This window comes from Trichoderma asperellum, chromosome 1 (genome assembly GCF_020647865.1).
Source record: "Trichoderma asperellum chromosome 1, complete sequence".
NCBI classification, from domain to species: Eukaryota; Fungi; Ascomycota; class Sordariomycetes; order Hypocreales; family Hypocreaceae; genus Trichoderma; species Trichoderma asperellum.
In genome coordinates, this window is record NC_089415.1 from 6,734,975 (window position 1) to 6,756,542 (window position 21,568).

At 49.3% G+C, this 21,568-nt stretch overlaps 7 protein-coding genes across 8 annotated transcripts; 4 read left to right on the forward strand and 3 right to left on the reverse strand.

Annotated features, from left to right (window-relative positions):
• The first annotated feature begins 1,438 nt into the window (after positions 1-1,438).
• Positions 1,439-3,598, forward strand: TrAFT101_002136 (uncharacterized protein). 2 transcript variants are annotated; one of them, XM_066126519.1, is made up of 2 exons: positions 1,439-1,880; positions 1,933-3,598. In XM_066126519.1, exon 2 carries the CDS (start codon positions 2,104-2,106, stop codon positions 3,334-3,336), a length of 1,233 nt encoding a protein of 410 aa, XP_065982622.1. In that variant the 5' UTR covers positions 1,439-1,880; positions 1,933-2,103; the 3' UTR covers positions 3,337-3,598. The 2 variants fall into 2 exon arrangements, with proteins under 2 accessions (XP_065982622.1, XP_024763253.2); XM_024899649.2 differs by having other exon boundaries at positions 1,439-3,598.
• A 921-nt stretch (positions 3,599-4,519) lies between these two features.
• On the forward strand, positions 4,520-6,657 carry TrAFT101_002137 (uncharacterized protein; the record flags this gene model as incomplete). Its single annotated transcript, XM_024906433.2, has 4 exons — positions 4,520-4,535; positions 4,909-5,435; positions 5,511-5,566; positions 5,622-6,657. The coding sequence occupies 4 exons, from the start codon at positions 4,520-4,522 to the stop codon at positions 6,655-6,657; spliced, it is 1,635 nt and encodes a 544-aa protein (XP_024763254.2).
• A 1,244-nt stretch (positions 6,658-7,901) lies between these two features.
• On the forward strand, positions 7,902-9,450 carry TrAFT101_002138 (uncharacterized protein). Its single transcript, XM_024902418.2, has 2 exons — positions 7,902-8,272; positions 8,362-9,450. Exon 2 carries the CDS (start codon positions 8,414-8,416, stop codon positions 9,374-9,376), a length of 963 nt encoding a protein of 320 aa, XP_024763255.2. The 5' UTR covers positions 7,902-8,272; positions 8,362-8,413; the 3' UTR covers positions 9,377-9,450.
• Positions 9,451-10,818: 1,368 nt separating this feature from the next.
• Positions 10,819-11,532, reverse strand: TrAFT101_002139 (uncharacterized protein; the record flags this gene model as incomplete). Its single annotated transcript, XM_024902419.2, has 2 exons — positions 10,819-11,413; positions 11,519-11,532. 2 exons carry the CDS (start codon positions 11,530-11,532, stop codon positions 10,819-10,821), a joined length of 609 nt encoding a protein of 202 aa, XP_024763256.1.
• Positions 11,533-12,024: 492 nt separating this feature from the next.
• TrAFT101_002140 (uncharacterized protein) lies at positions 12,025-12,395 on the reverse strand (the record flags this gene model as incomplete). Its single annotated transcript, XM_024899682.1, has 2 exons — positions 12,025-12,162; positions 12,288-12,395. 2 exons carry the CDS (start codon positions 12,393-12,395, stop codon positions 12,025-12,027), a joined length of 246 nt encoding a protein of 81 aa, XP_024763257.1.
• Positions 12,396-14,135: 1,740 nt separating this feature from the next.
• On the forward strand, positions 14,136-15,930 carry TrAFT101_002141 (uncharacterized protein). The gene is made up of 2 exons (XM_066126520.1): positions 14,136-14,354; positions 14,448-15,930. The coding sequence occupies exon 2, from the start codon at positions 14,485-14,487 to the stop codon at positions 15,277-15,279; it is 795 nt and encodes a 264-aa protein (XP_065982623.1). The 5' UTR covers positions 14,136-14,354; positions 14,448-14,484; the 3' UTR covers positions 15,280-15,930.
• An 87-nt stretch (positions 15,931-16,017) lies between these two features.
• TrAFT101_002142 (uncharacterized protein) lies at positions 16,018-21,078 on the reverse strand. The gene is made up of 4 exons (XM_066126521.1): positions 20,704-21,078; positions 19,292-20,513; positions 18,981-19,240; positions 16,018-18,923 (listed from the first exon to the last, which is right to left on the reverse strand). The coding sequence occupies exons 2-4, from the start codon at positions 20,430-20,432 to the stop codon at positions 16,680-16,682; spliced, it is 3,645 nt and encodes a 1,214-aa protein (XP_065982624.1). The 5' UTR covers positions 20,433-20,513; positions 20,704-21,078; the 3' UTR covers positions 16,018-16,679.
• Positions 21,079-21,568: the final 490 nt, after the last annotated feature.

The window sequence follows — 21,568 nt, forward strand, 5'->3', positions numbered from 1 at the left end:
GGACAACGAGTTTTGACGTCCTGCTTGGAGATTTTCTCCAGATTTTGCGGAGATTGGAGCGCTTGGAGAAGAGCTTCCCCTCAAAATCGGCTTACATACAGCATGCATCAGCATACTTACTGTTAACTGCTATTACCACTGCCTTGGATGTTCCCGTCTTGACTGCTGACACTCAAAGTGCAACCACCTAAAACAACTGACTGTCAATGCGTTTTTGTGGGTGAAGCAATCATGAGACATGACAGAAATTACTGCTGCTAGTGATATTCGTATAAGCAGCATCACAATGCAGCGGAGCAACACCCGCCATAGCCAACGTAAATCTTCATTTACCACTTGGGAAGGTCAAACAACTCGGCTTCCAAAGCCGTTCGATGCCACCCCGAGAGCGGGGCAGCTCCGATCTTCATCATGGACTATTTTCGGCGCTCTTATGACTTTTGGGAGTAGGGTTCCGCCTCCACTGCCAGGCGTACGAGGAGTCTAGTAGGCAGTGGCATCTGATTATTGGTCTTCACAGCAATTTTAACCTCTCCCAAGGCCATCTCCTTTCATCTGTCCTGTCAGAGGACAGCGGCAGAGGTGCTGATCTTGAATCCACCAGAGCCAATTGGAATTTGGCCTTTCACAGCATTTTTAATCCTCACCAAAGCTATCTCCTTACATTATGCACCTACCTTTAGGCAGCCGAACAGTTAGTCACTACAAGCCAACTTCCTGGCATTCCTAATCCCCTTCTATTTCGCCTTGTCGGCAACGGCTGGCTACAACCGAAGAACTGCTTTAATACTACTGGCACCTATTAGTGACCTCTTTGAACAGCCCAGAAGATCGTCCCGACGTACCAAACCCTCTTACTCTAGGCAACAGATCATCCCCTTTGCTTGTTTGATATCAGTTCCAGCTTCGCTCTCTCTTACTTTTTCAATGTGATGACGTAGATAACGAACGAAAGAACAAGAGCTAAACAAAGACCGCGTACATATTATCGAACAAAGCCATTTCCTCGCTATGCAAGCCCTGCATCGGCCAATGGTCAGCTAAATTATGATGTTTATTATCAAAGATGGGGAACAAATCGATGGGATGTCTTGAAGACATGCATCTGAAGAACATAAAGATTCCTCAATCATCTACCGTAGTACACCTGCAATTACCACCTAGACAATGATGCCTGCACGGGGACGTGAATTCACAATTGTAGGTACTTATTAGAGAGCTCGAAGAAATCATACCAATACCTAGTACCACACCTCCAGAGCTGTCTTTTTCTTCAAAAACTGCGTCAAGGGTAAGTGGCTCAGACCGTAGGCTGACATGGCCACAGCCTGGTGGTTGCAGCCATGGCCCCAGACCAGCAGCGCGGCTAGTGGCAGCTAAATCCAATCGCCGGCCAGTGATTCATTCTACGACTGCAACTCTCCTACACCGGAGGAAAGAAGGCCCTTGATTCACAATCTTCGATCCAGGCATCTCTACGTACCCTCGAATCATATGATTTTGTATCTTTATTGCTTTTACTGCCCCAAAGCAGGCTCCAGGCCTCCCACGTTGGCCAGCCTGGGAGTTAATTCGGCATATGCGACCCGTGCAGAGCCAGTGCCCATTCTGGCATCCTGCATCTGAGTCGCTTTGTTCCTCCAACATGCCGTCCTTGTTCTCAAAGGACACGCCAGAGCAGATCGCAATGCAAACCAGACACATGTTTGGATATTTATAGCACTGCTGTACCACCTTCAGCGCTTTTAATCTGCTTTTTGCATGATCTTGCGCCCGTCTTTCTGCTCGAGGGCCATTGAATTATCCTGAGTCATCCAATCCCAGCCTCGCTGTTGCATCCGCAATTGCACCAAGGACTCATATCATCAGCATAAAGACCAGTGAGTAACCATCGCCTGTGGACTTTTGTGGAACTGGATGTCACGATCTAAGAACTATAAAGCCTGCCGAATCGCCTCCCAGTCGCTGCCAACCAATCTGGACTCGAAACCCGACTACCGAGCTAGCCACGTCAATCACAGTACTCTATTCCACAATTGCTGCATTCTTAAGACCGTGTTATCACCAAATTTCCAACAACTACTTCGCAAGCACATTTTCAACATGGGAGGCCTGGCTTTTGCCTCGGGCGAATATGCACTTTATACTCCTCGAATGCCGAAAAAAGTCTACGAAGCCACCAAAGCCCGGTGTCAAGAGATCCTTCGCGGTCTTTACCATCATGTGGAATCGCCTCTTGATGGTCCAGGCAAAGTAGATTTTGGAGATATCGATATTTTCTTAGCGTCCCCAAAACCAGAAGCTTCTACTGGTCTTTATGCCATCAACATCATATCTCAAGCTCTAGAGGCCGAACGTGCTTTTGTTGATAACGGCGGTGAAGGAATTAAAGCCGCCGGAAGTTTAGCTATCCCGTGGCCCAAAGGTGAATCTAATGATGGTGAAGACGCAGACAAGAAACACATCCAAGTCGACATCCGAGTGTGCGAGTCGGAGGACAAATTACGCTGGATGCTTTTCAAACACGGCCACGGAGATGTGTGGCAGATCGTTGGATCGATGATTAGGCCGTACGGACTGACAGTCGACGACAGCGCGCTGTGGCTTCGAGTTCCCGAGATAGAAGAGTCCAATAAGAAACTAGCCAGGATTTTTCTGACATCGGATCCTCCCAAAGTTTTGGAGTTCCTTGGCTTGCCCATGGAAGGATGTTGGGATCACCCTTTTCCCTCTGCGGAAGATATGTTTGACTATATTGTTTCATGTCGGTTGATGTACGTCTCCCCCACTGCTCCAGAACCTGATGCGAAGAGTCTCAAATCAAATGATCGCCGGCGCATGAGGCAGCGGCCGATTTTCAAAAAGTGGGTGGATGAATTTATTCCAGAATGTCGTCAACTTGGTCGGTTTTCAGAACGAAAGTTTACCAGAGAGGCTGTTACCGAAGAGGCATTCGCCGTGTTTGGCGTTGAAAAGGAATACAAGGCCCGACGCAAAGAGTTTCTCATAAAGCAGCAGGAGGACTTCATCTGGAACAGCCTAATCAAGGATAGTATTCCTACTCCTAATCCCTCGGATCAGAGAGCTGTTCTTCACAAGTCGTGCAGTGTCAAAGCTCTGAAAGAAATCATTCTCGGGAGCGGCGAGGGCTATATTTTTCAGCCAGACAAAACTAGTCTCAAGGACGCTGACGGCTTCTACAACATCGAGTACATTAAGGAGTTTATCGAAACGCACAAGGATGATGTTGGAAAGGCAGCTCTCGTCAGACATAATGAAAAATACGCAGACCGTTTGCGCCAAAAGGGGACCAAAGCACAGACGGAGTCATCCTAAAATGTATTTGAAAGAAACTTGGGTCGGGGTTAGGTCAAGCGAGTGACTTCGAGAAAAACTTGCGCGTGGAAGAAGATATGCTTTTATGAGGAAAATAGGCAGACATGCGATTTAATTTACATCTTTGACCCCCTAGGCGTTTGACATTGGCCACGGTTTAAACAGGCTAGAACACGGCAAGCCGTGCAATTAGAGAATACCATAAGCATGAACTTCGCTGGGAGCATAGGCAGTAAACAATAAAGGTTTCTACATTTGGGCGTTGCAAAGTCTCTTCTTGCAGTGACAATTAATTAGGAGACTGAGTCTTAGCCAAAGCTTGGCGTTCCTAACTGGAGTATAATTTCATTTTAAACTATAGCGCCGAAGCGTTTTTTCTTTCTTATACTAGCTATGGAGAAGAACAACAATCAGAGTTGCAGTCGAAAAAAATTGGCTGAATGAGAAGATGGTTAAGCAAAGTTATTCTAATTTAGTACCTGGTAACTTTTTCCGGAGGTAGATGTACCGACAAAGAGTATGTGACGCCGCCAAGAATGATTGGAGAAAGCTTCATGCTCAAGCTGCCAATACGTATTGGCCCATCTGATGAATGATGTATTCGCAGAAAGAAAGGAAAATAGCACCTACGGCAATGCGTTTAGTAAAGCCAAATCGTCATTAACACCAAATTAAACATCTACGAGACGAAATTAAAGTAAGGAACGTAAACGAGCCGCAAAACCACGCATAGGCCACTTTCGCATCTGCGAGTGCGTTACCCTGCCACTCCACTCCAAGGTGCAAAGTCATGAAATTTCAACAAAATTTTTCATCCGATCTGAAAAGTGAAATAAAATCTTCCAAATTATACCCCGCTTTAGAACCCATATTGCCAGTACCAGTCCATGCCGGTATTTGTCCATCTCTGCCAGGGACAAGTATATTTCATATACAGCTACTTTTTATATAAAACGGGGGAAAAGTTTGATATCTACTAGAGAAAGAGGTACATTCAATTGATTTTAAATTTTCCAACGTAGTACCTATTACGCAGCACTTGGTCTGGATGTTTTTCATGGCTCTAACTTTATCAAAGAGTGTTGCGTGGTCGACTCTTGTAGTCTTTGAAAACCCTAATACAAATGGCACTTCTGGACGCGCTTTGTCAATCCTCGATTTATTGTAGAATAAGTTTTTCAGTATGCATCTGGTACCAAGTACCAATGCGTAACAAACCAAAAATTTGCTGTCTTATTTTGTTCCACTCTGTTTTGTTTGTTTCTGTCTAGCCCACGTACCTTTTCTTCTGCTTCGACTCGTCTCCCTCTCTATCTGCAGTTTTCTTTCTTTTTTCCCCATCAACAGCATCAGATCGAAGACAATCCTATTCCTGTTTTACAACCGCAACCCTATCCCCTCGAGCATGCAAAGAAAACATCTCGATCGACTCCGCCGATATCAACATGCCTCAAACGCCGCCCCTAGCTCCTCAAGACCGCAGCCGCTCGACTGCTGTTGATGACTCCTTTTTGCTAAGTCTTCTACAGACTCTTTCACTAACCTCGCTTTGTGAAAATGCTTCCCATCAAGGCACTGCTCGTAGTCTGCCCGTGCCCCCTGAAAGACCCTCTGCCTCGAACCTTGACCCTCTATCCCTTTCCCTTCCTTTGCCCTCTCCCGTATTCCGTTCCGAATTCACTCCTCGCTGCAGTAATGATAATCCTCAAATCAGCCCCCGGCCTCAGGCACAAGTGCCTCCTCCCACTGAACCGCTTCCTAGAACAGAGGCCTCTTCTTCAAGCCCTTCCCCACAAAAAATCCCCCCCTTAAAACCTATGCAGTCCAGGCCCTTCAACCATCCCAACCCTCTGGGATCGAACCCTCCTCAAGGGCCTGCCGCTACGATGGAACAAAACCCACAACCCCCCTTTGTTCCTTCGTCAGCGCCTGCGGGTCGAGTGCAGGAGACTCTTCGATCAGGAAATCCTATTCACGCCGGCATGCAGCGGAGGCCTGATGACCTGAGGCAGCCAAGGCAGCTCCCGTTGCCGCAAAGGCAACCTGATTATCATGCGCCGCAAGGAGGGCAGCAATATAACTGGAATTTTCCAGGTCGCGTACGATTTCCTTGATTTCCTTGATTTCTTTGATTCCCTTGATTGAGGAATATTTGCTAACTTTCTCTCAAACAGGAAATTATTCCTCCAGCGCGTAATAACCGCCCCCTTGATGGACAGTGGATGACAGAGTGCGTGATACACATTTATATTGCGACGTAAGGCTCTACTAACGCGACCAAATAGAGAATTTCTTTGGATTCGCGTTGGAGGCAAGCCTTTCAGACTGCCGACGCAGCTTTTATCAGAGTACCCGTTCTGGTCTGCCCTTACCGTCTTCGAGCCGCCGCCGCAGGGCTGGTCTATACCTGATGCCAACCCCGAGATTTTTACCATTCTACTTGAATGTGTGTATACCATCTCTGGCCTTCATGGTACTGAGAGTGGGTTGAACTTGGTCAAGCTTTGCTATGCAATCAATCTCGCCAAGAGATGGGGCATGATAGAGGACCGCAAGAAGCTTCGAGATACCGCCTATCGCTACATCGTCAGAAGAATCATGCACTATGACCCGAATGTGCCTGATGATTGCCATGCTCTTGATCACAGTCACTACACATACCGATCAGAGGAATTGTATCGCACCTGGGAACTTTCTCAGAAGCATAACTCTATCCAAAAGATGCTCACTCAGCACGATTTGATCGCGTTATACTGCTGCATCATTCCGCAAGACATTTGGCCGACGTTGACAGCTCGTTTCAAGCAAGAATTTACAATGCTGCTCGATATTTCCGCAACGGCTCGCAGAAACTCAGCTGGCGTGACGGCCAACGCGGACTACCGTAGTTGGTGGCATCACTATTACCGCTTGGCAGGCTTTCGGGACGCAAGCTGGTTGAGCCCTGATGCGCAGAATCGCCTCTTTGGGCCGCTGGGTCGTGATGGGAATAATGCCTCCCGGGAGCGAGCAGAGTTCGAGGCTGCTCGAGCGCGTGGAAGTGCGTTGGTGAATGCGCTTGAGGCACAGCAAGCACAACAGCAGCCAGTCACACCAGCTACTCTAGGCATTCCCTCTGTTGTTGAGGAAATTGATGCCAGTCTTGAAAATAATCCTCCATCAGCGCACCGCCGTGAGACCCGGCGCGTTCATTTTGCACAGCTCCCGGAAATCATTAGATTTTCTCGCCAACACAGCGAAATTCAAATGAGTGCTCCTGATACAGCTCTCGATCCAGCTGAAGAGGAGACAATCCATGCAGAAGCAGCACCGGCAGGTTAATGCTGTTACTTCCACTTAGTCTTACGCTATTTCAGAAGCTTTATGCTTTTCATTTCGCCTTATTTCCTCAAATGACCTTCATTATCGTCATATACTGATGCATCGGTCTTCCCTTCTCGTCCTATATTTTTTTCTCGACAATTTTAAAACGCAGATATCCTCATTCAATGCGAAAGCATAGCTTCTCTTTTATCTTACTGTACAAGTTACGATTCAAGATTTACGTTTCACGATTTTCGATTTTCGATTTATAATGGCACAAATAAGCCGGCATTCCAGGATCTCTCCTTTCTCTATAGGATTGCGAAAAGCTTTGTGTTATATCTTTTTCGTCTGCGACGAAATTTAGGTTTCTTTTAAAATCTACACAAGAAATCTTTATCATATTCGCACATTATGTCGAAATTTTCATCTCGATTTACAATTTACTTTTCTTTTTATACTCTGATCAATCTATCCAAGGTATAGATGATTTATCTTTTGACATTGCAGCAGCTGTTAGTAGGGAGAGAAAACTCCCGAAAACTTGCACAGTGTCCACGCTCAACTACAGGGCATATTTTAACATCCCAATGGTCTTCAAGCAGTTATTAGCATATGCCGCTTGGTACATTTACTTTCGACACCAGCAGAGTTAAGGAAAAATTGGTTTAGTGGATAGTATAGAGGGTGAGCTCAGAAATCCATGGATAATCGATCCCGCCTAGATTCGACGTGGCATAGCTAGAAGTACGGAAGAAATAAAAATGGCGAATGACAGTTATTATCAATAGCTCGAATTCGTCAACTCTCTCTCTCAACTACTAAGTTCAAAGATACAGTTTTGACATGTATTTTCACAACAAAAAAAGGCGATTTCTATTGCGCCAAACAACAATTTACTTGACGTTGAAAGACATTCTAGAAAACACTATCCCACTGACAAATACCTTGCGGAACTTCTGAAGGTGAAAAACATAGTATAATTGAGGAATATGGGTAAGAGAACAGGGAGAATGTTGACCTCTATACTCTGAACAGAATAGCTTCAACTTCAGTCAACTTTGTCTTCAATTACCAACTCTCGAATACATCTTAATCTACAGCAATGGCGTGACGAAATGTATCCACTTCACCGGAGTTCAGCTCGAACACAGCTGAACAATGTTGTCAACAAATATTAACGGTGCTGGTATCAGCTAAATGGGTCGTAGCCGGTCCCGGTATCGATGACTAACATCGCGCAAAGGTGCAAGGCGCGCCCTGTCAATTATAGGGATCCCCACACACACTTCTCGACCAGAAAAGAGATTGCTAGTTTCCTGAAGAGTAGTAGTTCTGTCTGAGCTTAATTCTTAGTCACCCCGCATTAACAGTTCACTAAACATTTATTCAATTCCGCTGAAATATCCGAACATCTCAAGCCAATGCGGGTTGCAGATTGACTCATTGTGATCTAGGATCTGGCAAAATTTATTGACTCGGAATCTCTATATAAGCTGAACTATTTGCGGTTAATAGCGATTCACCTATAGAAGAGAAGCTAAATTGCTGCCAAGGCCAATATTTTAGGAATTGAGGATGTTCATGGGAGAAGATAATTGACTTTACTTGGACAGACCTTGTTAATTAATTAGTAAGTACAGATCAAGTCACTTGCCTGAATATTCGTTGGAAAACCCCTTACTTCCTAACTTTATTCCTAACTTTCTCGTTGCATCATAGGCACTTTTATTAAATTATTCACCCTCCAAGAAATACCATTCACCAAGACAAAATGTCGGATAACGTTTTGCAAGTTGCAGCCAATGCTGTCCAGGCAAGAAGCCGCATTCAACAACACATCTACAAGACGCCCCTCATCCCAGCCCGTGTGGCAGGCAAAGCCAACAGCGCAAACGTCTTGTTCAAAGCAGAGAATTTCCAACTCACAGGCTCCTTCAAAATCAGGGGCGCAACATCCAAGCTGTCTATCCATCCCGCCGACGGGAATTTGATCACCGCTTCGTCGGGAAATCACGGTATTGGCGCTGCGTGTGCGGCAAAGGCCCTCTCTCGGAAGCTCACTGTCGTGGTCCCTCATTCGGTTGTACCTGCAAAGCTGGCCAAGATCAAGTCATATGGAGCGAACGTCATCTTGGCTGGGGATGATCCTGGCCAGGCTGAGCAGCACGCGCAGCGACTTGCGGCCTCGGGGGATTATACCTATGTTTCGCCGTATAATGACGCCGGCGTGATTGCCGGACAAGGAACGATTGCTCTTGAGATTCTTGAACAAGCCGAGAGAGTGGACAATGTGTTTGTTGCCATGGGCGGCGGTGGACTGATTAGCGGCATTGGGTCAGTTATCAAGGCGTTCAGTCCGCGTACAAAAGTGTATGGCGTTTCAGCAATCAACTCAAAGGCTTTGGCCGAGTCCATGGCCGCAGGCCAAGTAGTCGAAACAGAACATAAGAGCACCGTGGCAGATGCTGTTGCCGGAGGCATCGATGACGATACAATCACGCTCCCACTGGCAATATCTGTGATAGACCAAGTCGTCGAATGTGATGAGGAGGAGATTAAAGCCGCCTTGAAGGCGCTTGCTTTTGAAGAGAATATGATTGTTGAAGGCTCTGCGGCTCTTGCTCTTGCTGGCTTCAACAAGGTTGTGGAGAGTCTGGCTGGCCAAACGAGCGTCATTGTTTTATGCGGAGCAAACTATGATCAGGGTATTATCAAAAGCATAATATGTGGGTGATGATTGTACGATTCAATGACTATATTATTCTAGATATAAAATGCATTATCGCCGCAAACTTATGTATATACAGCTAAACATTAGTGTGAACGCAAGCCCAATAGCCACATGGAAGCCAGATCTACTGTACAAATCTTAGAAGAGTATTGTCTACATTGGGATCTATACTATTTGCTCTCAAGACACATATGAAATTGCTTCTATGCACCATTGCAACCAACTTTGCTCTTGAAAAATGTAGGGGAAATAATCATATGTTGAACTATATCAAAGCTATGATATTTGCAAATGCATTGGCTATCCAAGCATCGAACAGAAATGGAAAGGGCATGCCTCGTGACTTTTACTTTTTGTATAGATTTGGTGGTTGTCCCAAGGCTTATTTTCCATAGCCAAAACAATGTTGGCTAAACTTGAATGTCAATTGACTAGTGTTACAATTTTTCAAATGCGTCTCGGGATAATTGTTGCTAAGCCAGGCGGCGCGAGGCTCATAGCCGTCAATCTCAGTAGGAAAAAAGGACCGTCACCGTCCTTTGGGTTTAAACAGTAATCAATTTGGTCGCAACGAAAATCCAATATTGGAATATTGTGGCCATGGCGAATTTTGTGTTTCCAGATTCAATGTTCTCATGCTCTAATCTGACGTGTTTGGGATAGATATAAGTTGGTGGCTTCGCATTGAATGTGAGACAAGAATCAAAAGAGAAACTGTTAGCTTTAACGGGCACAATATCAGGCTCTCTGGTACTGGTGCCAACAGCTTGTCTCTTTATGATTGTAATCAAGACCAGAAATTGTATGAACTGACTGCTAGGATCTGGATGGGACTCAGACCTTCTCATAATGAATAAGGGTGTTGCAATCTTTTATACGCATATACCTATAATATTCGGCCCACAGGATGAACATCTTCATCTTTCAAGATCTGGTTTCAGGGTGAGGCAAGACCCTCTCAGATGCTAAAGGTTATCTTGGCGATTCCAAGTCAATGAAACTTCGCGGCAGTCGTGATCATTTCAAACTTGGGCTCAACGATAGCAAGCAGGTTTCTTTTACGTTGTCCAACAATACGGTTCAATTCACATTCTTTGTGTGTGGGGGGATACGCTTGATCTCTCAAGTAGATCAAGTCTCCTATTCATGAGCTATGCTGGACAAGGCCTCACTATTCTTATATGTTCTCGTAGCAATACAGAAGCATAATTCCCAGTGGCATAGTCGTAAACTGGCTGATATGCTCATATACAACTCATGGATATGCTTCCCCAGTCCCGTCACGCATTTACATCACATAAAATCTGCGCATATATCATTTCATCCCATATATCCTTAACAAACCATAAACAACAAAGACAAAAAAAAGAAAACCTCCCATCCCTCCATCTTCCATCCTCCTCTATGCAGCATTATACATACATCCATCACTCGCTACACCTCACTCACGCCGTGTTCAAATTCCACAGCCCATCGCCCAAGAAATGCGCATCCTCCACCACAGGCCCCTTGCCCTTGGCCTTGACCTCATCCGTCCCAGCAGCCAGCGTGCCAACCGCACAAGCCTCCTCCTTACCCTCCGCCATAATCACCACAGGCTCTCCCTTGGCCAGCTCCCTGCTCCACCGCCCATCCTCCACAATGCCCTGCTCCATCTCTTTCCCCTCCTCCAGCGGCTTCCCCCCATCCACAGGCAACCTGCCCCCCGCAGACGTCAACCCAGGCGCCATCAGCGTCGCTCCAGAGAGCACAAACCGAATGGCTCCGCGGTCGATCCGAATGCTAGGAAACGCCTGCGGGAAGCGGTGCACGAGCTTCAGGTGCGGCAGCAGGTCGGACCCGTCGTTCTGGTAAAACAGCGGCACGGAGTCGAGCACGTAGAGGGTGTTGCGGTCGGGCAGCTTCATGCTCTCGAGGGAGCCCTTCTTGGGGAGGATCTCTTCGATGTGCGGCGTCAGGAGCGGGTACGTGGCGAGGAGGGACTGGCGCAGCGCGCGCTGGGCCGAGGATTTGAGCTTTTGCTTGGGGGCGCCTTGGAGACTGGAGAGAGGGGACGCTTTGAGTTAGCTTTAAAGAGGGCATTTTTTCTTTTGATTTTGGGGAGAAGAAGAGGGAGGAGAAGATTTGGATTGAGGGCACGCGTACTCTTTTTTAAACATTTTTGCGGGTATAGCTACAAACGAATGGACTAGTGTGTTTCCAAGAATAAAGAAGAAGATAAATTGCGTCGAAAATCGCAAATACAAGGGAGAGGTGGTTTGCCGTGATAGCGATGGTTGGATGGTGGACTGGAGTCACAATTGACGGCAGCAGTTTGGAGTTTATTGACAGCCCCGCGATGGATAAGATAGAGAAATGGCGGGGCAAGTGGCAGAACATGCAATCAGCGGGGGAGCTTCAAGCAGAGCTATGTAGCGCGACAGCCCATTGATCAATGCAGCCATGAAGAAAGGATAGTTATAAAAAAAAAACCAATACATTTTGGCGAGAAGGGAATTTTAATTTAATTTTTGTATTTGATAATCCCGTCATCTCATTAATAATCGTAGTGTACATGACACCCATGATGGAACCCAATTATTGCCGTATGGTATGAGCTCCTCCACCGCTAACAAACCACCGTCACCGCAACCTCAGCGGGCTACACCACTCTACCCGTGAACGACATGCGACACCGTGCCATCCTCCTTCAAATGCACATTCAGTCTCTCTGGCCTAAAGTCTCTGGTCACAGGCTGGCCGGGCTTGATGATGCGATGCGTCTCCGGCAAGTCCCGCTTGCAGAACATCTGTTTTCCATTTAACAGCTTCGTTAGCAGGTGTTTATTCACTTACCCCCACTCGTATAGGGGTGGCGTGATGAAATCATATCGAGAAGCACAGAGCGCAGAAGTGCACAGGTAGAATCGCTTACAGTCTCGTTGGATTCAGTCTCGGAAAAGGTCTTTCCGACGAGCTTGTTGGCCCATTCCTGGGTCTTGTCCTCGGGGCTGGTCATGATGCCGGGCACGACGAGAGGCATTGTGGCTGTTGATGATTGCGCAGTGATGAATTAACAAAGCAGCTAGAATTGAAGTCCTGCTTCTCGAAGTAGTCTTGGTGTTTGACTGTGTTAAATGATTGATGCGTGTTGTTGTGGATCCAAGTGTGGAATTGAAACGGAGAAGAAGAAAGAGAAGAGAAGAGGAAGAGGAGGAAAGGTTATATCAATTCTTATAAACAACCGAAGCTTGCGTTGGCGTTGCGTAAGTGACGAGTTCCATTTCCGGCCAGCGGCCAAAAAGTCCTTGGAAGCTGCTGGATAGCGTCTCAGGCGTCGCGGACGATGACGTCGACGCAACGATATCTGAACACCGCTGTAGTACGCAAGTGCAGGTACTATATCTAGATAGGTACGTACCGACGTGCCTTTTGCTTATCAAATCGACACCCCTTTCGTCTCGCAAGCGAATAGATGGAACTGGGAATGGAAGCAAAAGGGTACATGGGTCAGATGATATCGCTTCGCCATTGCATGTAAATTTGGCCATCGACTTTGTGGTAGGGTAGGTACCTAGATAGTAGACAGGTACACGTACTTTGTACACCGCGCGACATGCCAGACAGTCGCAGTCCCGCCGCATGAGCTGCAGCACTGCCCATTCGCATCAGGTTGGGCTCTTGTACATGTTGATTATTCATCCTCCGTTCGTGTACAGTGTACACGGTCAAGTCAAGGCTCTGACACTGATAAGCCGTTTCCGCCTGGTACAGGCATCCTTTTGGCTCTACAGTATTATTGGGTCAACTCATGGTAGTGGCGCTGAATTGGAGATAACAAACGCTGCTGTCTTCCCCTCCATCTCCCTCAGCCCAGCAAGTATCTAGAATGAAGCACAGTTATTGCTACTACGGTAATTTATATAAACAGCATGACAATAAAACGAGGATGGTGCACATTGGCGTAGGATGGAAAAGGGTTTATTATTAGCGAGCCACAAGTAGCGCTGATTAAGAGCCTGTCGATGGGGTCAGGAGGATGGGCCGCTTATATCGCCCGATGAACTCCGTAGCTCACACCTGCGACCAAAAAAAAAAAAACCCCCGTAAAAAATCAAAGAGGGAAAAAAAAGAAGAAGAAGAAAAAAAGAAGAAGAAAAACTAGCTGAGAGAAGGAAAAGGCAGGGAGCGGAATAAGACAAAAGATGACACCGAGATATTCTCATTAAATGCCCTTGCCGGGTTTGCGCGATTGCTTGATTGATTCCACAGCGTGATTTGGCATGCCTGATGCTTTCACATGGCCCGGCATCTGCCACCCGCCGCCAAAAGACTCTAAAAATGGAAGCAAATCGTAGATTTAGACTCAGCTCGGGTCCGCACAGGAAATGAAGCCGGCGTAGGCACTGCAGCCCCCCAAAACCGTTTCGCAGTAGCAGCAAGTGATAAGCACCTCTTTCCATTATTCCACGCCAGTCTCTGGAATTAAACTGATAAATATAAAAAAAAAAAAAAAAAAAAAAAAAAAAATTGTTTTGCGGCGTTGCGCGCGTCCGTCGTCGTGATCATAATAAACTAGGGCTCCCAGCTGCGATGCGTGCTAATTGCGGCTGTGGCACCAGCACCTCCCGCGGCCTGCACTGCACAGCCCTTGATGGCGTCGTGTAAGCGTCTCATCAGCGCTGTGCTGTCCCCTAAAAGGCCATGGCTCGCAGCCTTTGGGGCTAATCTTGCTGCCCCCCCCTTGTTTGGATCATTCAAACCCAGCCCCAGTCAGCCTTGGGTCTGACTGAAGACCCCTAACTCAAAGGGGACAAGTGCCGCTCCCCGTCAAACAGGTTCTCCTCGACTCCTTTTTCGTGTTAACAGAACCGCCTCTGCCAGTATTTTGCTCTGGCACCACCTCCGTCTTTTTGGCGATCCATCTCCCATCTTTCGTTCCTCGCGAGCCTGTCTCTGTTGTTTTCCGACCCGGAACACCTTCGTTTCCCAAAAGCCTTCTGTAAGCTAAACCAACCTCGAGACCCACCATCCCGCCGTCTTTTCAGCACCCGACTTTGGCTGCGGCTTTGAAACTCATTGTTCCCCTCTACAGTCAGTAGCAACACGACACGACCCAAACGCTCTTCGCCATGAGACTCTCCTCTATTGCTGCTCTCGCCCTCAGCGGCAGCGCCCTTGCCGCCTCTCAGCAGGAATGTTTCGCTCAGCACAGCCGGGATCTGGCCCAGTTCTCCGACTGCAGCAACCCAACCAACCTCGAATTCTGCCTCTCACAAATCACCGGCTCCGACATCAGCGACGTCGAGGCCTGCTATTCCAACGCCGGATGCTCAGCGGCCCAGGCCGCCTCCGAGGCCAAATACGCACTGCAGAGATGCGATGAATTCGCCAAGATGGGAGACCTGAGGAAGCGATACCGCGGCGTGTTCGAGGGAGCAGAGAAGACAGTCGCTGCCCGAAACCCTATTGCCGCCCCGGCACCAACCCACTGGGCTCGTGATGGCACTCTCCAGTGTCTCGCCACCTCCACCGTCAAGACCTCGTCCTGCGATATTCAGACTGACAAGGGTGTCCTCAAGACCCTCACATGTGTGCCCACCGAAGTTGCCCAGAGCGCCTGTGCCCCCGGCCTCATGTGCTCCATGGACAGCCAGGGCACTACCGTCTGCATGAAGAAGCAAGACAGCCTCGGCGTTGCCGGCATCATCATCGCTATCGTTTTTGGTGCCTTCATCGTCATCGGCATCACCTTCCTGACCTTTGCTTGCTGCCGAGAGCGTCGCCACCAGAAGCAGCTCGAGGCCCGTGCCGAGGCCACCGCTCTCGCTCGCGCCCAGACAAAGAAGGCTCGAGCCGCCGAAGCCCGCGCTCCCTTGATGCGCCAAGAGGGAGGTGACCCCTTCACCGACCGCGCCCAGTCTTAGAAAGCCAGAATAGGTCGTGGCAACGGGCTAACACCAAGCAGGCTTGAGGTGGTTAGAGAACAGGAAAACGGTCGAGACGTTGTGTGACGCACGGCATTCAGGGAGGACCAGCACTTTTGATTGATGTCTTGTTTTTACTTTTATTGTTTTTTCGGCGCATCATGTTGCTCTCTTCGAGCCGTGGGTTACAGGGAACAAGACGGGTGCACATACGTGGGTAGCATCCTTGCTGCTTCTCGTGCTTTGGCAAGACGGGCACATATCATAAAAAGACATTCCAGCTAGAAAATGAGGCGAGCCTCGGGTAGGAAACGGGAAGAACTGACGTTACATAAAGAAGCAGCATTGATCTTTGGGGGGGTTTGATTTAGATATTTGAAAAATAAATTGTTTTTAATCGAAATAAAAAATAAAGAAAAGAAAAAACTAAAGAAAGCTAGAAGGAATTTCCATGTTAGACACAAAAGTTCTCTCTATTTTTCTCTCGTTCACGGGTTTCGCGAGAACATGTGTGCAATCGCGGCCGCCGCACCTGCCAATACCGAAGCATCGTCAACTTACCCCACCATGCGCCTAGATAAGCTTGTTCTGTCTTTATCATCACACTGCCCAAAAATATATGCTAAGATCTCGGGAAGTCTCAGGAACTAGAGCCAAGTTAGAGAGGATTTTATGTACGCGAATGATGGCAGTTCATGGATAATTTCACATGGCGGAAAATAAGACCAATTAATGAATGGCTGGACAAAAAGTTATGATTGAGTACAACTATCCCGAGGATGGTATGTATGTAGACACGCTTTCGCACTTTTGCTACTCTTGTGTCTTTCCCCCCAAATAATAATCCACACGTCTAATTCACATATAGGAAACATGCGCACGCGCCATGCCAATTGATCCTTGATGAGTCGCTTATTCCCACAGCCCGGCATTTGCGCTCTGCGCTGAAAGCAGCATCGGCTTCGCTGAATTCATATTCTCTTCCTCCCTGTCTGTCCCTTCATTGTAAAAAAGGACAAGACAGCATAAAGATTATTCTTCCCATTCCAGTTTTAGGGCCCTAGAGATCTTCTGTCGTTGGTGCGAGGATTGTAGAAGCCTACCCAAGTATCTAGTTTGTTGGTATCATCAGTAGCGGTATCCTCACGGGAAAAGCTCAGTCCAAAATTTTCGCTGACGCCCTTCCTGTGACTTTTTATCGTATTGCTCTGCCTAGAGGTCCGATCCATCAGGTCCAAAATCGTATTTATGGATGGCTGCTCAATATGATCTGCTGTTGTGACCGGTCTCGGTCGGTAATCTGCAGATGGACCGTTGGTGACGCCGAGTCGCTCAAGGAGATTCTTCCGCCGAGAGGGGCTCTCTTCAGTCTTCTCGCGCCGTCTTTTGCCGGGACTCGTCTAAACTCCCCGCAATGAAGCGTGGCCTACCAAGGGACTGCCAATCTCACCAGGGGCCCCAACAGCCCGAAAGTGAGGATTCAGGCCTTCATCTGTGTCGGGAACCCATCGTACCCTCCTCAGCCCGAGCATGTCTTGCTTGACGTCAAAGGACCCTCCTCCATTGGATGAACTGCCCATCGTATCACAGAGGTTCAATAGATCTTGCTCCGAGATGCTCGAATCGCCCGACACCATTTCCACGTGCGATTTGATGCTGACCAGATCAACATATCCCTCCTTGTCTGCGGAAGGCGTGTTTATCAAGTCTTTGCATGCCTGGGAGAGTAGTAGGCGGACAGTTACATGGCGAGGTTGCGCATGCGATCGGATAGACCCCATCCCATTAGGTGAACCAACATGGAATCCAGGGGGGCCGCTTGGAGGGCCCCATCCGGGGCTTCCAAATCCCGGCAGAGGAAACGGCTGTGCAGCAGTGCTGGGAGGAAAAGGCTGCGGGGGGCTGTTGATCGGAGCCCAAGGGTTGTGACCCATTGGGAATCCCGAGTCGATAAAGGGGCCCGCAGCGAAACCGGTTCGTGGCCCTGGTGGGTGGTTGCGCAAGCCGCCGCCATTAGCATCAGAGCCCAGTGGCTCATCATCCTCAACAAGAACACGGCTTCCCAGATGTTGCGTATCTTCATCCTTGTCGTGCGAATACCCTTGGCCAATGCTACCTGGCCTACCTATTGGCGCCGGTCGTCCAAAGCCTTGCAGAGGAGTGCTGGGTGAGCTATCAAAACCTATAGAGCCCTGACGTCCGTTGGTTAAAACAGATCCGTCTCTAGCAGGCATGGGGTAGCCTTGGCCACCAATTGGGAAATCGCTTGTTGGCTGAGAGAATCCCGGAGGGGGCATAGTGACAGGTGGATATCCGCGACCAGTGGGACTATTGATGCCGGGCGGCGGAATCATCATGTTATGCCCAGGATTAGGCCTGAACCCGACAGGGAATATTGGATCATGATTTGGTCGACCAGGGAATCCAGGTGGAGGTTGATGACCAGTTAAACCTGGAGGGGGCTGCATGCCCATCATGGGCATTTGGAACTGGGCTGAAGGGCTTGGTCCTTTGAGTGGTGGCAGCCCAGGCGGCGTAACCGACATCCCAGTTGGCAGTATTGTGACGGGAGTGCTTCCGCTGATTCGTCTCTCTGTTGAGCTAGGACTGGTATACGCCGGCGTCGTTGAATGTGGAGACGCGCTCTGGCTAGGAGCAGATGCCCCTTGAGAGTCTGATGAGCTGGCCGGACCCGTACCGTGCTGTTGAGATGCCGTTCTCAGCCGTATAGGTGTTGGCGCTTTGGGAATTACCGGAGTTGCCACCGCGATTTTGGGTGAAACGAAGCTGGCTGGATTAGGAGGATGTTGGGGTAAGACGGCGGGCAGCGAAACAGGATGCTGTTGCTGAGGCTGTTGCTGTTGGCTACTTCCACGCTTGGCAGGCTGTGAAGGCTGTGTCTGGGATACCTGGACAGAGGAAGCTTTTGGAGCTGCCTTTTCTTCCTTGGCCTGCTGAAGCTGCTGCAGCAATTGTTGTTGATGCTGTTTGCTGGCAGCCTCTGCCGCCTCTTGAGCTTCCTTCTTGGCCTTGGCGGCCCTGGCCTCCTTTTCTCGCTTATCGCGTTCTTGTTTCTCTTTACGCTCTTTGGCTTCCCGCTCTTTTTGCTCACGAGCCTCTTGCTCCTTTAGGCGCTGCTCCTCCTTGAGCTTCTTTTCTCGCTCTTTGGCTTCGCGCGCTTTTCGCTCTTGCTCGGCTTGTTTTTCCTTCTGCTCGTGTATCCGCCGTAGTCGTTCGGCTTCTTTCTTTAGTCGTGCCTCTTCTTCGGCCTTCTTTTGGGCTTCCTTTTGTTTTCGTTTCTCTTCGGCCTTCTGTTTCTGCTCAGCAATCTTCTTCTTCTCGGCTTCGATTCGGGCAGTTTCCTCGGCGGCCTTTTCGGCCTCTTTACGAGCCTTCTCTTCAGCAAGCGCTTGCTTCCTTTGAGCAGCCTTGTCCTTCTTTTTCTGAGCGCTCTTGGCCTTTTTGGCTTTTTGCTCATCCACCGCTCGACTCTCCTCCTCCAGCTCTTCTAGTAGCTTTTCTTGCCTCTCTTTGGCCACTTTCTCTTTGTACGCGGATAGTACTCGTTGTTCGAACATGCGGGCTGCGAAGATCTGGAACATGCGTCGTCCTTCTTCCATTCGCTGCTCTTCTGTCATCGGGTCCTGGCAACAGCACTCAGTATGGAACTTGGACGGCATCATAGACGGGTTGTAGTATACCTCTTCGTCCTCATACTCCTCATCTTGACTATCGTCATAGTCTTCTTCCTCCTCCTCCTCTTCGTCCTCGTAGTCATCGTCTTCGGGAGGAGGGTGATTGTGAGGAGTGGAGTATGAGCCGTTCGGATGACCGTAGCCGCGGGCGAAGTCTCTCGCGTCTTCTTCTCGGGCCATTCGACGTTCCGCAAGTTGCTCCATCATTTCGATGAAGCGTCTGCCGTCGTTTTTGAGTAGGTCATCCGCAACGGTGAGAATGCCGCCTAAGTCCATGTTACCATATCTGTGCAGAAGAGAATCAAGAAGTTGCGTACCCTTGACTTGGAGGCTGTTACCAAACGTCAAGAAATCAGCTACGTCTCGGTCAGGAGAGCCGTGAAATTCTTCCGGTGGTTCATCGTCGCTATACTCGTCGTCCTCCGCTTCGTCGTCACTGTAGGCTTCCTCTAATTCTTCGTCGTCGTCGCCGACGTGCTCTACTATTCGCCCGCGGGCTGGGGGATGCCGCGTATATGCCCCCGGCATACCTCGTGGTGGGCGGATTGAGAAGTCTCGGGGTGGAGGAGGTAGCATGGCGGGGCCCTCTCCTTGGTTTGCAAACTGCTCCAATTCGAGATAATATGCATCATACAGACCTTCCAGCTCCTCCTCGATGGCGGTGCGCTTCCTTCCGCAAACGGTACAGCTACACGTGTGTTTTTGCTGTTCCTTCATCTTCTTCAGTACGGCGTCTTTCTCGACCTTGACCAAGGATTTCCGGTCATCCTCGCCCAAGCCTAGCCAAAACTCTTTAATACGCTCGCGCTCCTCGTGATTGCTAGTGCTCCATATCTTATCCTTAGACATTCCAGAGCCTCGCGGCACTTGAGTCGCTGGCGCAGGGCCATCATTGTGGTAAATATGGGGGCGATGGTGATGGTGGTGGTGGTGATTGTGCTGCTGGTGTTGGTGTTTTGACGTCAAAGCCTCCTCGGCCTCAACGCTAGCACCGTTATTTTTCTTCTTTTTCTTGTTCTTTTTACTAGGTTTAGTTTCTATCGCGTGACCGTTCGCTGTAGGTGTAGGCTCGACGTCCTCAGCTAGATAACAAACATCATCATCCTCGTCACTTGCGACAAGCTCGTATTCTGCGGGCGTCGGTTTATCGGAGCTGAGAGCGGGGCTGGTATGGCCGTTGACGGCTTGTGCAGCAGCAGCCTTCGCCGCGGCCTTTTGCCGTCGCTTCTGCTTCTTACGGTTAACAGTCGGCGCCGACGTATCGAGGCCTGTGGAATCCGGAGGCGGCAGGGCGCTGTTGGGTTTCGCGATGGTGGGTGTCGATGGCTGAGAAGATGAGTCTGACGGGCTGCCCTTGGGGACGGTGATGAACTTGGAGCCGTCCTTGTTAGTATATTTGGCAGTATTTCGAGGCGATGCCGGCACGAGGGGAGCCGGTTTCTGATGATGGGCCGGCATCGTAAATCTACGGCAGCGAGGCAGTCGAGAGCATCAAGGGTCTCGGGACACAGGGCCCAGGGCGGCTCAAAACGACGCAGCCTGCAGCAGAGAAAGAGAAAGAGAGTCAGTCGTCGAAGTACTTGGGCCGAGAAGCAGAGAACACGAGGCCGATCAAGAGCTGCGGGCAAGCACGAGGGCGGGCGGGCGAGAGGGTGGGTGTTTGCCGTGAAATTGTTGCGGCTGGCCTGTTTGGTGGAGATATCCCGGCGGTTCAAAATGAGGCACTCACAATCCGCAATTCAGGGTTAGGTCAGCAATGACGCCAGTGGGGGTATTCAAAGGCCCCGGCTCGAGTGCCTGTGCAAGAGATTGAGATGCGGCGCGTCGGGGGGCTCGCGTCGAATGCGTGGCGATGGGGTATGGGGAGGAGCAGGCGATGCTTTGGACGGCCTGAGTTCGATGGAAGTCACCGTGGTGTAGTTACATAGCGGCATGTACTTTTGTTATGCAAGAGTGGTTGTCCCTGTTGAGGCTGGCGAAAACCGGGGCTGACAGCCGTCCTTCAGTTTTCGCGCTGGTTTAGGTCGTGCAGAGGCACGTGACGCCCAATTCAAGGCCGGAATCTGCCAGTTTGTGCCTGAGGCGCTGGGGCTAGCGGGCTTACAGGGCGCTTGTTGCGCAAACACTGCCTGAAAGGTGGCGGGCAGGGAACCTTTATGGCCAGCTGCAGTACAAAGAACAAGGGAGCGGTACGTTGTGATGTGCATTGATGAGCAGCGCAGCCTTTGTCTCTGGAATGCGCGTGTCTGTACCCCGTAGTCCGCATTGGTACCCCCAGCGCAGGGACAGCGCGCTGGCTTGGCACAAACAAATAATGTGCCTAGTATTGCTGTCGCTTTGCCCTGCTTTGGCTAATAAAACATGGATCGAGGCTCCGGACTGCCGCATGACTTACATAAAGCAATCTCATGCTCTTACTCACTACATCATCATTGTTGGCAAGTGGCGTCTATCTACGCAGGATATACATCGGGGGCAGAGCACGGTAAACATTGCTATCTATAACAGCGGGTGGTGAAATTCACCCTCGGCTGGGCAACGCTCTTACTATTGCCTCTTCGTTCCAGCCTCCCGTGCATGTACGACAAGTATCA

Bases quoted from the DNA above. Each gene is read 5' to 3' on its own strand.
- TrAFT101_002138 (XM_024902418.2), top strand. From the start codon at position 8,414: ATGTCGGATAACGTTTTGCAAGTTGCAGCCAATGCTGTCCAGGCAAGA.
- TrAFT101_002142 (XM_066126521.1), bottom strand. From the start codon at position 20,432: ATGCCGGCCCATCATCAGAAACCGGCTCCCCTCGTGCCGGCATCGCCT. The intron at 19,241-19,291 runs GTACGCAACTTC...ACATGGACTTAG, and splicing joins TAACAGCCTCCAAGTCAAGG to GCGGCATTCTCACCGTTGCG. The intron at 18,924-18,980 runs GTATACTACAAC...TGCTGTTGCCAG, and splicing joins AGGAGTATGAGGACGAAGAG to GACCCGATGACAGAAGAGCA.
- TrAFT101_002141 (XM_066126520.1), top strand. From the start codon at position 14,485: ATGAGACTCTCCTCTATTGCTGCTCTCGCCCTCAGCGGCAGCGCCCTT.
- TrAFT101_002136 (XM_024899649.2), top strand. From the start codon at position 1,918: ATGTCACGATCTAAGAACTATAAAGCCTGCCGAATCGCCTCCCAGTCG.